The following is a 16,974-nucleotide window of genomic DNA, read 5'->3' on the forward strand; positions in this document are numbered from 1 at the left end:
TGGCAAAAGCCACTCATCTAATTAATAACCTTCAGTGAAATAAAAATGTGAAAAGTCAAAGGAAAATGGAATAGGTGGAACTCTGGCTAGGTACCACATTTTTATGATTATTTGAACTTTAATGTACTGGAAATTTAATCTGTCCTCATTTCAGTCTTAATGAGAATTGCTGACAGGAAGGGCAGAGGAATGCGAATGTTTAGAGGCTTTTCGGATGCTAATCATGTTTTCGCATAAGCGTGAGGAATAGGATAGTGGAGGGGTTATGCATTTTTACCACCTGGAACAAGTGCAATAGTTTGTGTCTGTGACTGCAGCTGTGAATTCTCTCTCTTAATAAAAGGTAGTGAGGTGGAAAATTGCGCATAAATCTGTCCAAACCTGGAAACCTAAGAGAGGTAAACTCCATCTCCACACAAAATCTGGCATAAAATTTTTTTAATAAATAAATAAAAAACACACACACATATACATATATATATATATATATATATATATATATATACATATATAATTTTTTTTTTTTCCACTTCGACTCCACTCTTCCGACAGTTTAAACATTTATAAGAAGTCATTTTCTTAATTTGTTGTTCTTGACCACCACTTACTTGGCACCCTGTTGATGGCCCTCAGTGGCCTCAACACTCGGACTGTCCTCACTGCTGAAAAACTGACGTTCTGCAGGTTGAGGGAATACTCCAACATTCTGCGGCATGAAGACAAAATTGAGAGAGAGAGCGTTACGATACAATACGTGAAGACAATTTCATTGGAATTTTGGCTCACCTCGTCACACCTAGTCAACATACTTTAGAAATCAATGAAAACCGTCCCATTTATGGGTCACCAATCGTCTTGAATCAAATTTAAACCATCAGTCCGGTGCTTGCGGTCATCCGGGTCAAGGGTGAACTGGAGCCTCAACCCAGTCAACGGAGCTCATTTTAGGGGAGAAGCGGAGTACAACATGGATCAATCACCAGCCCATTGCAGAGCATACAGTGTTGAGCCTTCAAAGAATTACATTTCATATATTCTACTTATTTGCATGACTCCACAGGGGCATTGGGACTTTGGGCCACTTCGGATTAAATGCGAGCCTCTCTTTAAAAGGGATACATTGATCACTGCACATAAATTAGCTGCAATTAGCACACTACCCTCTATGTACTGTGTGTGTGTCACATATACAAAATACTCTCACTATCACTGGGCTAGTGGTAATTGATCATCTAATGAGGCAAATCATATCTACATTCTTGCCTTCAGAGACAAATGCAATGCATGTGTTCTGGCAAACAATATGCTTTGATTCCAAAGCTCAATGGAGTGCGACCGCAGTGCATGTGTTTGCGCTTGTGTGTGGAGGGCAGCACACACGCAATGTTTGCGGGCCTGATAAACACGCGCGTAACCCCCGCGCGCGCGCTTGCACAATCAACCTTCAGAAGCAGAGGGATGCGCGAACGCCTCCCAACGAGGTCGCGGAAAGAAGAGAGGGGAAACGTGGCATCAGCGGCAGACAAAAAAGCAACCTGAGATGAGCCTGGCTCGGAGCTCGGAGACTCCGAACAGTCTTTTGCGGCAGCTCCTTGGAGGCCATCGGAGGTTAGAAGGACAGAGCCGAAGAGCACCCAGGAATGTATTTTTTTTTTTTTTGGTGTGTGTGTCTTGATCAGACTTTGTCATTGCGTCTTTTCGCATTTTGGAGCATATGTGGAGCACATGTGTAGCTTTGAAGGGCGGCGCGGGCCAAGGAATTCCCTCCTCGCACACACTCCAAGTCTGTCTGTCGATGAATGCGCAACACATGCAAGCGGCGTGCGCGCACGTGTGTGTGTGTGTGTGTGTGTGCGCCTAGAAACTCCTGTATTGACCTTCAATTCAAAAACGCCATCTTCCAAATGTCCGAAAATCTACAACCTTGAAGGCAAATGTTCAAAAACAAACAGAATTGAGAGAAATATATTTTATGATTCTATAATTGGTCACGCATAAATATTACTTTGCAGAACAAACTTTAGAATTAGATGATGAATTACTTATTTTCAACGAAAATAGTCAGTAAGGACACTGGCTACCACTGTAATGAGAGCCAGACGATGTTTGGCGTGCTCCACTCAAACTCCCCAGTTGTGTGCTAAAAAAATGATGGAAATGACAGAAAGTTGTGCACCGGTCATGTTGATCATGCCGATATCAGGGAGTGCGATGACGGGCGCTGGCAAGTCTGAGTGAAGCGAGTTTGCGTGCAGAGAATTCCCAACTTCATCCAACGAGGCAATTCCACACACAGCTGACGTTGAGGATAAAAGGCAAGGTTTTGCATCTTGTCATTCACACTAATTGGATACGTATGCACATATTTTAAATGCGGAGAGATCGTTGCAAGGACAAACTCAGCACTGAGTAATGAGATGCAAATAAATCATGCAATGAAAGGAACTGGAAGGCAAGCAGAATGCATGCACAACATAAAACTGAATGTCGAAACTCAACTTCAGATCTGAGGTTTCATTTATACTAGTTACTGGGGATGTCACAATTTTGGCAATATCGTGATATCGCAATATTAAAATTGCCACAATATGAATGCTGTTATGGACAAAAACTGAAAGTTTGGATTTCTTACTTTATTTTTTTTAATATGAGCTTTTTTTTAATATTGGGAGCTTTTATCCAATATGGTGAGATTTTTATATATCGCAAACCTCCCCACAATATCGCGCAAATTATCGTATCGTGAGGTTCATATCGGGTTATTATCATATTGTGACATTTGGATATCGTGACAGCCCTACTAGTTACACATTCGTAACCGAGAAGTAATTGTTTATCATACCATCCGCAGTCGACACACTCATAATACAAGCAGGATTCAGTCAAAGTAAAAAGCAACATTTTGCTGAGCTTAATTTACTAGATAATGCCATTTTCTTTTGACCTCTCACCCATGCTGGTTGCTTGCTGAAAAGGATTTTCAGTCACACCGACTGCAAGAATGAAACACTCTTTTCGAAAGAGTTTTAGAGTTTGCTCGCCGTTCTATTGCATTTCTTCTTTAAATATGCCATTAAAATAAAATGAAGGGATCTAAGAATACTGCATCCATGGGAAAATGGCAGGAAAGTCACAGGTATCGAAATCAAGCCTCAAAGCTAATTTCAAGGTCTGACGAGACAAACAGATAGCGACGTGTTTGAAAGCTTTGAGAAAGAAAGGAACTGCTCGCGATTCCAAACGTACAGTACAAGTTCATCTGTGAATGTCAGTGGAGGTAATGTCACGACTTGGGCTTGCGCGAACTCTTCTGTGGCGAGCTCATTAATCTTCATTGATGACAACACATGAAAGGAGCAGTAAAATGAACTCACAAGTCGACAGAAAAGGTACATTTCCTCCAAAACAAAAGGCGACGAGAGCTGGAACACACTTGTTGGACGTGACCCCACATAGTCAGAAAAAGTTCATGCTTCACCTCGCTTGTCCTCAAAGACGTCTGTTTCTTTTTATCGTGTCCATCTCAATAGAACTGTTAATTCATACTTGCATTATTCTGACCACAAAGAAGACTGATTTGTTTTGTGCAGCAGGGACGAGTTACCGCAGGGACAAAAATACAAACGCAACACTTGCAAGCTCCCTCAAAACTTGCAGCATCTGTGTGGTAAAACTGCACATTTTAAAGGGGGGAAAAAAATCAACCTAAACATCTTTTTTTCAACAATATGTTCCCAGCAGGCCCACTAGTTGGAACACGGCATTCTGATTGATTAATTGATGAACTGAAAGTGACATCACAACTACCCAGGGCTCAGGGAACGACCAATCACAGCTGGCCTGTTTTCTAAAGCTGAGCCGTGATTGGTCGTTACCTGAGCCCTGAGCAGTTGTGATGTCATTTTCAGTCGACAGAAGTGACAAAATGGCCGCCCCCTGAGATGGCTAAAAACAAGTGGATTAACTCTTATTCCACAAATGCAATATTTATCCGAAGGCCTTGTTTCAACTAGTGGGCTTGCATAGAACATATTCTTGAAAAAAATATGTTTTGGTTGATTTCAACTTTAAGTGCCTTTTTACGATTGAGGCACACCTGTGCAAAATCATGAATGCGATGTTGGCAATCGGAGACCGCCTCGCACCCGTGACCGTGTGTGACCCCTGAACCTCTTGATGGGGATACTAATCGACAAAGTAAACTAAAAAGTTCCCAATCCACTGTTTATGTCAGAGTCATAACATGTGAAATCTATTGAACAAAAGCTAATCTTTTCGTGCGGCTGGTCCAGATTAACACATAAGATGTTTTTGAGGCTAGGGTGGCTGCGCACTAAGATCACGCAATGTTTATTCAAGACATGATGTAATAACTGATGATTTCTTTTCATGTGTAGCATCGGCTTCTTCTGCATCTGACCATGCCTTTGTTGGTTAGCATATTCAAGTTCGCTGCACTTCATTTGTCTTCGCCACAGTATCCAAAAGGCTATTTTGACTCCACATCTGAGAAGGAATAAAATTCCTCACGATGCCTAATATCACATTAGCACCGGACATTTGACTGCAAATGATGTCAACAGTATAAGAATAATCTAGATCAATGTATGAGAAGGTTCTAAAAGCATGATGATGTGAAAATAAGTGAGTCTAGTCACTTAGCAGAAGTGGAGGGCCGAAGAACCATGAGGAAAAGACAGATGGAGTGTTTTCATGCTGAATCTGATTGAAAGCCTCTCACCAGTAACACTTTCCACGAGCAACCCACTCCGATGCTTATCTGCTTAAATTACCCGCCATTACGGTGAACGACTCTCCTTTTCTTGCAACCGACCGACACTGCTTCATTTTTAACTACTCGAGCCTGGATGGAGAGGGCAGAGGTAGTTGACGGTAACGTGAAGTGGGCGAATAACAATAGAGCTGCACCATTTTTACACTGCGTGTAACTGTTTAATGCCATCTATGAGAATGAGAAACAATCCATTTTGATTTGAGCTCATTCCGAGGTGGATTTTTCAAATAAATATCTTCACTATTTTTTTTTTTCAATTAAATTGCCACATTCATGATTCATAAAATTAGAAGGGAGAAAATACGCAACTGTTTTTTATTTTTTTATATATCTATACCGGTAATGTGGATTAGTGAACTCCCTCACTTATAATCTACAGCCAATCTGATGACCTCCTTGTACTTGGAAGACAATCTTGCTAATGGAGAAGAAGCCAGGGAAAGAAAATGCAGCAGTCCTGTCCTGACGCTGTCTTTGTGCAGCCCACATAGTTGATGGAAGGGGGTGGCTGTTTGGCAGCAAAACGCTTTTGTTTAACAGTCATCGTTGTTCATCTATGCCATATCCTTATTTTCTGTGTCCTTACACTCCCTCCTCTGGACCACATCATCACTTGCTCACAAATACGAACCGTCCAATATGCAAACCCCACAAAGGATCCAACAGAGATCCGAATTCAGACATCCAGACGGTAAGGCAGACGCACCTGCTGCTCCGGCAGCACTGCGTATTTTGTCAAAAGATACGAAAACGAATTATGTTTAAAAACAACCTTCGAGTAAGTTCTCAGCCCATCCCATGTGGTCTCCTCCTCCCTTCCATTGACTTTCTCAGTCTCCTTCAGCGTCTGCGTACCCCAAACAAGACTGGAACCGATCCATACAGCATCAATAAATCAGTGAAAAGTAGCAAGAGGGGAAAAAGAAGAACACACTCAGGATCAGGTTCGACGCATTTTTTTTTTTCCTATAATGCGACTACATCAAAGGTTGGAAATTGAGCTGGACGTGTTCGATCAGTCAAGCCTTTTAAGAGGCGCTAAGCTTGCATTTGAAATCCCAACACATCATGACAGCATCTATACTGGTACATTATACCACATGACAGCGATTCAGTGTCAGGTCAGTGGTGGTGACGTTGTCGTTTTTGGATCATTTGTGTCGAGTTAACTCACTAATTAACAAAGGGCTCGAAACGGAGGCCATCGGGAAATATGTGAATTTTCCCGAACCGCTGCTATATTTCCAGTCACAGCCCCGCCCACGTCGATGATTATTTTCCAATGGGAAACAAATACATCATCCACGATGTTACACTCTAAAAACAGTTGAGTGAAGAATAACACCATTTTGGGTCAAAAATAGACCGATCCACTAATTGGGTTAATTCGACCCACTTTCTTGTGTTGTTTTGTACCAAACAGTCCAATTTTAGGGGTTGTTTTGTACCAAACTATTCATTCTTTGGGTTGTTTTCTACATAAACAACCCAGAAAGTTGTGTGAAATTGACTCAAGTTGTGGATTGGTCCATTTTTGACCCAAAATTGTATCTCTCAGCCAACTGTTTTTAGAGTGTATGAAGCATTGTTCAACTGTATTGTTTACACTGAGGGAAAGTCTACAGAATACCCAACTTCAAACTACTTTTTATGAAAGATTAATGGCAATAGGGGGCGTCTAAATGACAGCAAAACCAACAGACAGCCCGGGCGACTATTTTCGTCTGCGGTGGTGTCCCTCGTCACACATCAGACCCGATTAAATATTGAAGGAGTAAAATGAAGCTGATGCCTCGGCTTCTATTCCGTTCCTCTGCCAATCTATTGCCCTCTCCTCCAAGTACTCCCACAGAGCCCCTTCACCCCCACCCAAGCGCTCCTTTCTCTCCCCAGGTGGAGTCTAATCGAGGAGCGGGCGCCAAGTCAGATTGATGCGCCGCGGGAAGACACACTGCACTCCAACAATCGGTTATTACAGACATCGATTGGGACCCTACTACACCAATCAATGCGCAAACAAACGAATGAAAACACACTATTAACAAGTACATTTTGCATCAATGTAGTTGTGAAATGGCTGGACTTCCCCCCCCCCACTGCAAAAAGCATATTACTATACAAACAATCTAATCACTCCAGGCAAAGGGTAGACTCAGAAATGGGAATTGCGCTAATTTCCTGTGACATGTTTACTGTCAAGCCCTGATAAACACGCCATTACCTTCTAAACTTTTCATAAATCGCGTGTGACATTTTCCCACGGTTCCGACAGAATGAAGCAGAGCGAGAAGCATGTTGCCGAAGAGGATGACGTGCAAAGATGTCGCATGTTAAAGCGCACAGGCAGAGACCATGATTAGTCCCCATGTTCTATCTATAATAAATTGTTGGCCCTTTTCCTACCGCCAACTTTCAAGCGCAATCTCTTGCACTAATCCAAACGAGCCTCGTAATATCTAGTCGACAGCAGATGCAGAGTCCAGGAGCGCTTGCCATTGTGTGACCTACCCTGCTATCACGATGAAGAAGTCCAGGCGGTTCCATGTATCCCCAAGGTAACATTTCTTGCCAAAAATCCCCAGCGCCACCATCTTGATCACCATCTCAATGGCAAAGAATGCAAAGATAAAGTCATCAAAATCCTGCAGGGACACACAAATACACAGTAAGTCACTGTTTGGTAGAAGAAAAGGCACCAAAAAATGTTACAAAATGGAAACATTGATAACATTGTGAGTGCAACACGCACAGAGATTAACATAACATGCTTCATATCTATTTAAAACCAAAGGCAAAAAAATCCTCCAACCTCAGGTGTAAAGACAAAATGCAATTATGCGACCGATACAACTAGCGTGTGTAGATGAATGAGGAAGACAATTTATACTAATTCTAATTTGTACACCAGGGGTGGTGATATATTCCAGTGGTTGAATTAATTCCAAGAAGAGTAAAGAAAGAAACTGAAAAAGGATTAAGACATTTAATGACTAAAATCAATAAATGCATTAAAAAAGGGCAACAGTAAATGGAATGGAAATGAGAAAGAAAATGTAAAAAAAAAAAAAAAAAGCGATTCTTGAAATTCAAGGCACAGGACACCCACTGATAGATGACTCATCCCAAGCATGAAAAGAGAAAAGTATAAATATATAAAATGTGTTAAGTTTAGAATAAAGAAAAGCTCCTGTTGCTTGGAAGTTGGCTGTTGAGTAGAATGCAGAGGTTCGCACCTGTATTGATTAACACGTGGCTGCAATTTTAACTTCTATTCATCATTGCCCTGGCTAAGGTTAACTTCCATGCTAATCTTGTGTCGATCCTCATGTTATATAGATGTGCTTGATGTGTGAATGGTAAATTGCCAATAAAACTCTGATATCGTTTAACAGCAGTGATACAGACAACCCTCCTTAGTGACGAGTACTTCCGAACGTGCGTGTGACAGATACAAGTGTGGCGCCCGAACCAATTACAAATGAACAGAAGATGCGTGACGAAAGAGAACTTGTCTTGCGTTAAATAGAGGATGATTTACCAGCGCATTGAGAATGAAAGCAACGCTGCCACTCCTGCTTTGTTTCATGAACAAGGCAAGGCCGTTTTCAAGCAATTGGAAAACCCAACAGGTAACGACATTCAGAAGCAAAGCAGAGAAAACAAAAGTAGCTTACAAAAATTACCATATTCCATAAGGCTGAACAGAAGGGGCCCTAGGATTGACCCTTGAGGGACCCCCACATGAATAGTTTAAGATTTCCATATATATATATATATATATATATATATATATATATATATATATATATATATATATTATATATATATATATATATATATATATATATATTATATATATATATATATATATATATAAAAACACTGATTATTATTTTTACATGAATCATGTTTCCACGTGAGAGACATCGCATTAAAGTGAAAATTTAAGAAGTTTCCAAAATTTAAATAAAAAAAATATATATATATAAATATATATACTACCACGTACCATATATATGACTTGTATATATTTGACCGGTGTACACAATCTCTCAACCGGAATAAGATGGGGTAGGCTCCAGTTACTCTCGACCAACATGAGGAAAAGCCATCCACAAAGTGGGATGGATGGATGATCATCCTCAATGAAAAATGTTGGCAGTGTTCTAAAGTGTTTTATTTTGTCCGAGCAGGTATCACAAGCTCATCCTTCTATATTTGTTCCAAACAAGCTTCTGTCAGTGCTGCCAAATATGGAACGCTCCCCCACTTCCTGTAGACCATAGCAGCCCTGTGAAATTTCACCAGACACTTGCCGTTAATAACACCTGTGAAAGCTTAATAGCCCCAACTTTGGCTGTGGGACAAACTATTAAGTGAAGTGACAAAATGAAAAGTGTCCCGGGAAGGTGTTGGGTCACCACGAGCTACCAGAACGGAGTCAGTTGCACCTTGGCATTGGTTCAACAAGGCAATACTGGTATGTCCAACACAATACATCCAAAAGCTGTCTGCTTGACTTTTACTATTTTATGTCTGGATCCCCTTGATCTTTGTTGCCGAATACATCATTGTCAGTATCTTTGCCAAGCGCAAAGGTGAGAGCTAGCGTTTATAGCCCTGATAATATGTTGTTTTGTTTTTGTTGGTGAGCAGAATTACTAAAAAGAAAAAAAAACAAAACGCTGTCCATCTATCCATTTTCTATATTGCTTGTCCTGGTCAGGGTCGGAGGGCGCTGGAGCCTTTCCAAGCTGACTTTGGAAAAGAAGTCACAAAGACAAACTATAGAAGAAACCTGCTGCATTTTTGTACCTATCAAAAATAAAACACAGACCGGGTTGTATTTATTGTCAAATTTTCCATTTGTTCACAATGGCGCTGCCCTGTTTTCTAACCCAAACGCCATTCCCCATTAACCAGAAAATAGTCTGCTCCTAACATGTTGTCACCTTCCTAATATATCGGAATATTTTTTATTCAGTAGTTTTATGTCTTGGGAAAAAAAAAAAAACGCCAAGCGCAGCGCACATACACACAAACAACTCACATTCACATCAATGATCCGTTTCAAGTCTTCAATGAACCTAACATAATTTTTGGTAGTGTGGCCCAAGCAACAATAAAAAATATCCCCCCTCCCTCCCCAAAAAAAAAGACCAGTCACAATCTATTCAGTTTTGCGAAAGGATTTTTTTAACGGAAATGGATCTTCCCATGCACCTTTGTTGAGGGCTGCATGGTGCAGAATTTGCTCATCATGTCTGTAATTTTGAGTTCTAATCCAATCCCACATTACCCGCCCCCCCATGCCCCCTCCCCATCCTGGCATCCTTTTCTCTCAACGCAAACTCCCCATGAATGGATATCCTCTCAAACGCTTTATCATCGTTTCCAGAGTACGCAATTACGTGCGGGGCAAACTGCTTCATTCCCCCACCCCTTCACACGTGAACCTTTTTACCACCGACGCCGATGACGCCGCACACAACTAACCCCACGCGTGTGCATGCGTGTGTACATTGCCTGAGAGCAAGTGTAAACACACGTGTTCGCCAGGCAGCAGGCCGTGCTGCGTGTTATCAATGCGTCGAGCGAGTGCCAGAATTACGCGCCCTCTTGTCACCTCCTGAATGCAGCCTTTAAGTTAGAAGTGTGCTGAGTCGCTAATGCTGAGAGCACTTAATGCAAAGTGTGTGCGTGCGTGCGTGCGCGTGTGTAAAAGAAGCTATGAGATCCTGTGCGGGGCTGCTACAGCTTTGAGGAGCAGATGTAAAAGTCTTTGCGCATGATTTGAATATGATGGCGTGATCCTGGACATGAGCGCATTGCGTGTCTTCGAGGTCATGAAAAGGTCAGTGTGGGGTTGCTTTGCATGATGAGGGATAAAAAGTGGACAAAAAAATGGCCCGCAGTAGGAGAGGAAAAAGGAAACTAGCTACTGTTTGCTTCATGCGACCCCGGCTTGCCACCTCTCTTGGGGGAATAAGCAGGAATTCACTTCCGAACATAATGCTCCCGCTTGAAATTACAGCTCTTTTCAGCTTTTTAGCCAGATGAATCATCATTTAAATATTTTTTTTTTTAAAAAAGGAGTTTGAAAAGGGAAACATTGAGAGAAGACATTGAGGGTGCATTCATTTCAATTAAAATGACAATTTCATTTTGTTATACGTGCAGGAAAAATATTGTTTAAAATGTTCTCATGTTAAAAAGTTCATTAAAGCGGAAATCAACCTAAACATATTTTGTTCAAGAATATATGTTCTATGCAAGCCCACTAGTTGAAACAAAGCATTCTGTTAAATATTGCGTCTGTGGAATAAGAGTTAATCTACTCGTTTTTAGCCATCTCTGGGGGCGGCCATTTTGTCACTTCTGTCGAGTGAAAATGACATCACAACTACCCAGGCAGGGCTCAGGTAACGAAACAATCACGGCTCAGCTTTAGAGAACAGGCGAGCTGTGATTGGCTAAAAACGAGTGGATTAAGTCTTGTTCCACAAACGCAATATTAATCTGAATGCCTTGATCCAACCAGTGGGCTTGCATAGAACATATTCTTGAAAAAAATATATTTGGGTTGATTTCCCCCTTTAAGCAAGCTAGCACTTTTTAAAAGAATGTTTCAACATGATTAACTGTCATCGAATTACAGTCTATTAAATAAATTGAAAAAAGAACTCCGTCTTATCTTTAATGAAGAAGAAAAAAACTCGTCACAACACGGGACAGCGGCGTCCGTACCACACGCCATCATCGCACTCGCCCTATCTGAAAGTGTATTTTTCCGCCAAATCATTTCCCTCCATTATTAAAAAGAAGATCTCAACGTGGGACGGGAGCGCTCGATTCCGCTGAGTCGACAAACGAGAACAAAAGAGGGCTGTTCTGAGCTATTTGAAACCACTTTGCAAGCGCATTATCAGCTCACTGCATAAGACGAACAGAGGCAGATAACAAGCTGATCTATTCCACAGCGTAGGCAGCTCTCTTTGACTCTTTCATTCAATGAATAAAATAAATCTGCAAAAGGAAAACAAAAAACAAAAAAAAAAAAACAACGCCTCCATTTGTACCGGCTAGGCAGGACAGAATTTAATGGAACCGCCTCCACACAAAGCTTTTGTTTATTTGATTTCCATCTGCGTAATGAAAGTGGAAGTAGATGCAGAGGCCAGATATACAGAGCAGTTTTACCAACCACTATGCTAAATGCATTTGGGGAAGGAAAAAAAAAAAAAAAAAAAAAAAAGGTTACAACCGCCATCTCTTTGTCTAAGTAAATAAATCAGAACACTGGCTACGTTTACATGGGCACATTTATTCCGATTAAAAGCCCGATCGGAATAAAAATAATTCATGTACATTCCCCGTTGGGAATATTCGGACCCTATCAAGCCCATTCCGATCAAGATTTTATTCCAAACTAGAAGGGTGGTTTATGTCCATCGATAATCTGTTTGGCGAGCATGAAAACACTTATTCTGAAATTTCCGAACTAATTGTCTGTGACGTCAGTCTATGCGTTTCTGTTATCCGGGCGCAAGACTGACCTAGTCGGTATATCCATCAGTAAGTGTGAACTCGACGTAAGAGGGCAAACGGGAAAAATACGTAAAAAAAAAAAAATAATGCTAACGTTCAAAGTAGAAATGGACTGCTTTGTTGACACAGAATTCGCAACGGCTTCTTCGTCTTCACTACTATTTCCGCTATATTTGGTCAATCCGCGCATGCCAAAATGATTTGTTCCGACCGAAAGTGTGATGCAAGTCCCAATAGGTTCTGATCGTAATTTTAATCCGAACTCTGATCAGATGAAAGAAATTTTGCCCATGTAATCGTAGCCACGATTTATGCAGTTCTCTTCTTGTGCTAGCAGGTGCCGACGGCGTCATGCTTTGGGGCTGTTTTTCCTCGAGCTCCAACTATGACCTTTGACCCCCTGGGCTCCCTTTTTCCCTTGAGGAAGTATTTGCATACGCAACGACGCCGCTAATTCGCCAGAGCGAGAAGGTACATTGCCGCTGGCTAAGCGAGCCTAACTTGCAAATATTGATTCCTCCGCGGTATTTTCACATTATTTTTATTTTTTTTAGACATAAGATTGTCAGGCGTCCTAGTTCGGGAAGGGACGAAATCAGGACAAAAAAATGCCCAAGCTGGTGCCGGGGCAAGTTGAGAAAATGACATCGCTTATTCAACGCGGGTTTTAAAAAGAATGAGACACAACACATTAAGTGTCTCAAAATAAAATAGAAAATGAGTCCTACCTGCAGGATTTTACATCTGTCGGAGTTGCAGTCGATGTCCTCACAAGGATGAAACATGCCCAAGGTGACGCAGTTGAGCAGGATCACCAACATTGACGCTCGCTCAAACCATGTATGAGGAAAAAAATCAGTCAAGGAGCACAACAGATCAGGATGCAAGCCCACACAATTCAAAGCACACATTGAAAATAACATCAACTAAATTTCAAGGAAAAGGAAAGTCAAGGAAAAGTCGCGTCGATATCGGCTTACTCAGCTGCGGCACTTTTTGAGGGCGGGGGAGGAGGGGGGGGGTATTGTAAACATTCAGGTGCTGTGTGTGCGGTTAAAATGAAAGCCCGTGTGAGGCAAAATAAAAACATCACATGCCGAAAGACTGTAAGACGATGAAGCACCTGGCGATGGAGTTGGAGAATGCGCAGTCAACTCGATGCATCGCGCACTACTTGAATTGATTGGACATAGGCACGCCCGTCGGAGGCTTGTTTGCTCTAATGTCATTCGGAGCTTTGTGAAAACAATCATGGACAACGCGGCAAACAATGAAACAGTGGGACTCGACATACTTCTTCCATGCAGTCCTAGTGCGGAACAATGGATGGCGTTCAAATAAGGAAATGAAAAGTGAACAACATCAGAATCGTCTACTTACTGTTGCACATATTTTTTCCAGATTTTAAATCACTTTTTTCTTTTTTTTCCCCTCCAAACATCTGGTTAGGAAGTGCAGGGTCCTATGTGCCTCCCTGCAGCATTCAAGTTTTGCATCTTCCAAAACATTTTTCAATTTCTTAAAATCAGTCCTACATTTTATTGCCTTACTATGTAAAAATGATGTTAAAATAAAATCGCAAAAAAAAAAAAAAAAAAGCAAGCGCTCACCACAATAGCGTATGTCAACAAATCTACACACAAACACAATAGAGCAGCTCAAATTCGCCATCACATCTCCAGCCAGCACTGTGAATCATCCCGGTTTAACAATATTAGGATAAATTAGTGTTTGTGTGTGAAAGTGTGTGTTCATGTGTACACTATATCTATAAGCAAAATGTTCCGGAAAGACAGATGACCCGCCTGTGTTTTTATCGAATTCGCCACAACGTACTCGTTTATCCTAGGGCCATATAATGTAGTTGGGTCAGCATGGGCCCAACAAAAGGTGCGAAAAGTGAAAACAAAATCATTTGTCATCTGGCAGAAAAACTAAACACTGTTGAAAATATGCAATATTAGGACAATATTATCCTCTCCGAGTGACCGGTGTACCACCAAAATCCAAATCTACACACCAGGTTAAAGGACACTCTTGACTCAATGACTTGACAACAATTGCCGACAACATTAAACAAAGGGAGATTTTAGAACTACATATTACACCATTTTCATCAAAATACCAAATTATTTTCTAATCTTTGGATGGAGGTCTCCTTATTCCCTCAGTTGAGGTGCAAGACACCACAGAGAGGAAGGCAGGGGTGTTTGGGTTCAAACACTCACATTTACGTTACATTTTATTTCACGGAACTAGTGCTGTCAAGCGATTACATTTTTTAAACAAATTAATCGCATCATTTTCCATAATTAATCACGATTAATCGCATTTTTCAACGACAATATTTTGCGAAGCTTGGAACCGATATTTACTTGAGTAAAATCTTGGAATTAATGTGGAAAAAAACTAAAATTATATTTCGATTCCAAGACTGTTCCAATAGCTTTCTTTGATCCTTGAATACGATTCTTTTCCTGTAAAACACAACAGTTGAACGATACACCAAAGACGTACAACTAATATGGTATTTGAATTTGGCTGTGCAAAGTGTGTAAATTATTTTGGATATCACCAATGAGCCGTCACACAACTTAAAAGGACGTAAAAGTCCGTTTGGCCGCACAGTAAGCAGAGGTCAGCTGCTACAGAAAGTAAATAAAACTGAGTTAACTTAGTTAATTTTTTTTTTTTAGTGCGTTATGAAATTTAAATTCATCTCCATAGTTAATGCTTTAATTTTGACAGCCCTACAAAGGAACGTATTGGCTAAAAATGAAAAGAAGAATCCACAATTTGAAGAAAAAAACGGGGAAGGAGAGACAAAAGCAATATTAGGCTCCTGGAGCGAGTTGAGAACATTCCCGTTATATCAAGTCCTTGCCTAAATCGTGTTCCGTTTGTAGGAAGATTGTGTTACAAGGGCAAAGAATAATTCTCGGTTGAATAATTCTGCATCTGTAAAAGTCAAGGTTGATTTGTTCCTGCCTTTTGGGGTCCAACTCAGATTATCCTCTGCTGCTTTCCAATTCATTTTACATCGACACTGACAGCTGATAAAAGTGCAACAAAGCCTCTCACGGACTGGCCTTTTTATTTTTAGACTTTTAACTTTCAGCCATCCATCCGCCGTCCAAACCACTACACCTCGCTGAACAGAGTGCGGCGGACCCAAAGATTGGCACCAGACATAAATAAATACATGAGCTGAAGAATTAATCCCCGCGAACATTGATATAAGACCTGAAAGTGATAGACGGCGGCTCTCATACAAGATTGAGCCCTCGTGTTGAATAATAGATGCCGTCTGAAGGCGAAATCGGAGGAGTTGACCACAAAGAACCGAGCATCAGTTGGTTAATGATGGCTGCATGCGAGAGGCGGCGCGGGATTATGTCACACAGTGAGGCAAGCGCGGAAGAGGCTGCGAGTCCAAAGGGATGCAATTAAAAAGATCAGTCGGTATGGTTAGTGGGATCATTAAACAGGAAACAAAAACAGTCAAGTCTCAGATTTTTAGGGCAGTGCGGACTGGAAAACTGCATAATTCACACGGCGGAACTTTGTGGATGCCCGCGCCATGTGAACATCTGACGCCGAAGCTCCTTCCACTTCTGCGAGTCGATTATCAGATGTCATGAATGTTACCCTCAGGCAACACAAATGACACATGAACAGAGGTTTTCATTTCTCTACCCTTCAACATTCTTTTCAATGTTTTAGGCCACTGAAAACGTCTTCTAATGTGAAGAATTTCCAAACTTCAATGCCGCATTCCATTACGGACGTCAAACGGGGGGAAACGTCTTCATGGATTCCGGGTAAATCTCTTCATGAGACTTGACCGAAATAGCATCACACAACAAGTGGAGCCCACTGGGATGCATAAAATACCATCAAAGACTTTTCTGTACGGCTTATTCTGCTCAGGGTATCAGGTCGATTTATTTAGCGACATGCTACGTCGACACTATTGCAAACTACTAGGGATGTAACGAATCACCCAAGCCCCGATTCGATTCGATTTTCGATTTTCAGTTCCCGATTTTCGTTTCGATTCAATTTTTGAATGATTGCTACCGCGCTTGTCTCTGTGCACTAGCGTGGTTCTGCAAACACAAACGCAATACGCAATGACGTTTGGCGCAAAAGAATAATTTGATCTACAAAATTCAAAATGTGCCATGCATCCGGAATGAAAAAACGGCATCATTTTCTAAATGAATTTAATCAACTCGATTTTCGGGATCGATTTTTAAATCCGTTTTCGATTAATCGTTACATCCCTACAAACTACAACAACAAAAACAACAGTATTGATCAAGTTATAACTCTGATGATGTCAACGCATATGCTAAAGTTGCGCAAAGCAGCAGTTGTCAGGTGGTAAAATATATTGCTTATTAGGTGGCTTACAACCGGAACACAATGAGAAAAATCCCGAGGAGGAGAGAAAAGCAAGCCGCAGTCAGAGAGTTGACGACAAAGCAAAGCATTAAATATGTATCATCGGACTAATTTAATCAATAACTCTTCCTCTCCTGCCCTCATTGCCTTCCTCTCTCCCGCCGCGGGGGTTAGAATTAAACAATAAAGGAAGAATGCATGCGTCGTTCTGCAAGACTGTCAAC

At 41.2% G+C, this 16,974-nt stretch overlaps 1 protein-coding gene across 18 annotated transcripts in view; it reads right to left on the minus strand.

Moving 5' to 3' along the window:
* The window catches only part of cacna1g (calcium channel, voltage-dependent, T type, alpha 1G subunit), a 127,693-nt gene that overhangs the window by 64,917 nt on the left and 45,802 nt on the right, over positions 1-16,974 (minus strand). For all 18 annotated transcript variants that reach the window (XM_086016361.1, XM_086016352.1, XM_086016351.1 and 15 more), the window contains exons 3-5: positions 13,072-13,181; positions 7,304-7,437; positions 609-706 (exon numbers count right to left, since the gene is read on the minus strand). In XM_086016361.1, coding sequence (XP_085872487.1) covers positions 609-706; positions 7,304-7,437; positions 13,072-13,181 — 342 coding nt within the window. The remainder of the gene's footprint in view (positions 1-608; positions 707-7,303; positions 7,438-13,071; positions 13,182-16,974) is intronic.

The sequence above is a fragment of the Filicampus tigris genome, chromosome 19 (assembly GCF_054856515.1).
Source record: "Filicampus tigris isolate MCC_2025a chromosome 19, RoL_Ftig_1.0, whole genome shotgun sequence".
Classification (NCBI taxonomy): Eukaryota; Metazoa; Chordata; class Actinopteri; order Syngnathiformes; family Syngnathidae; genus Filicampus; species Filicampus tigris.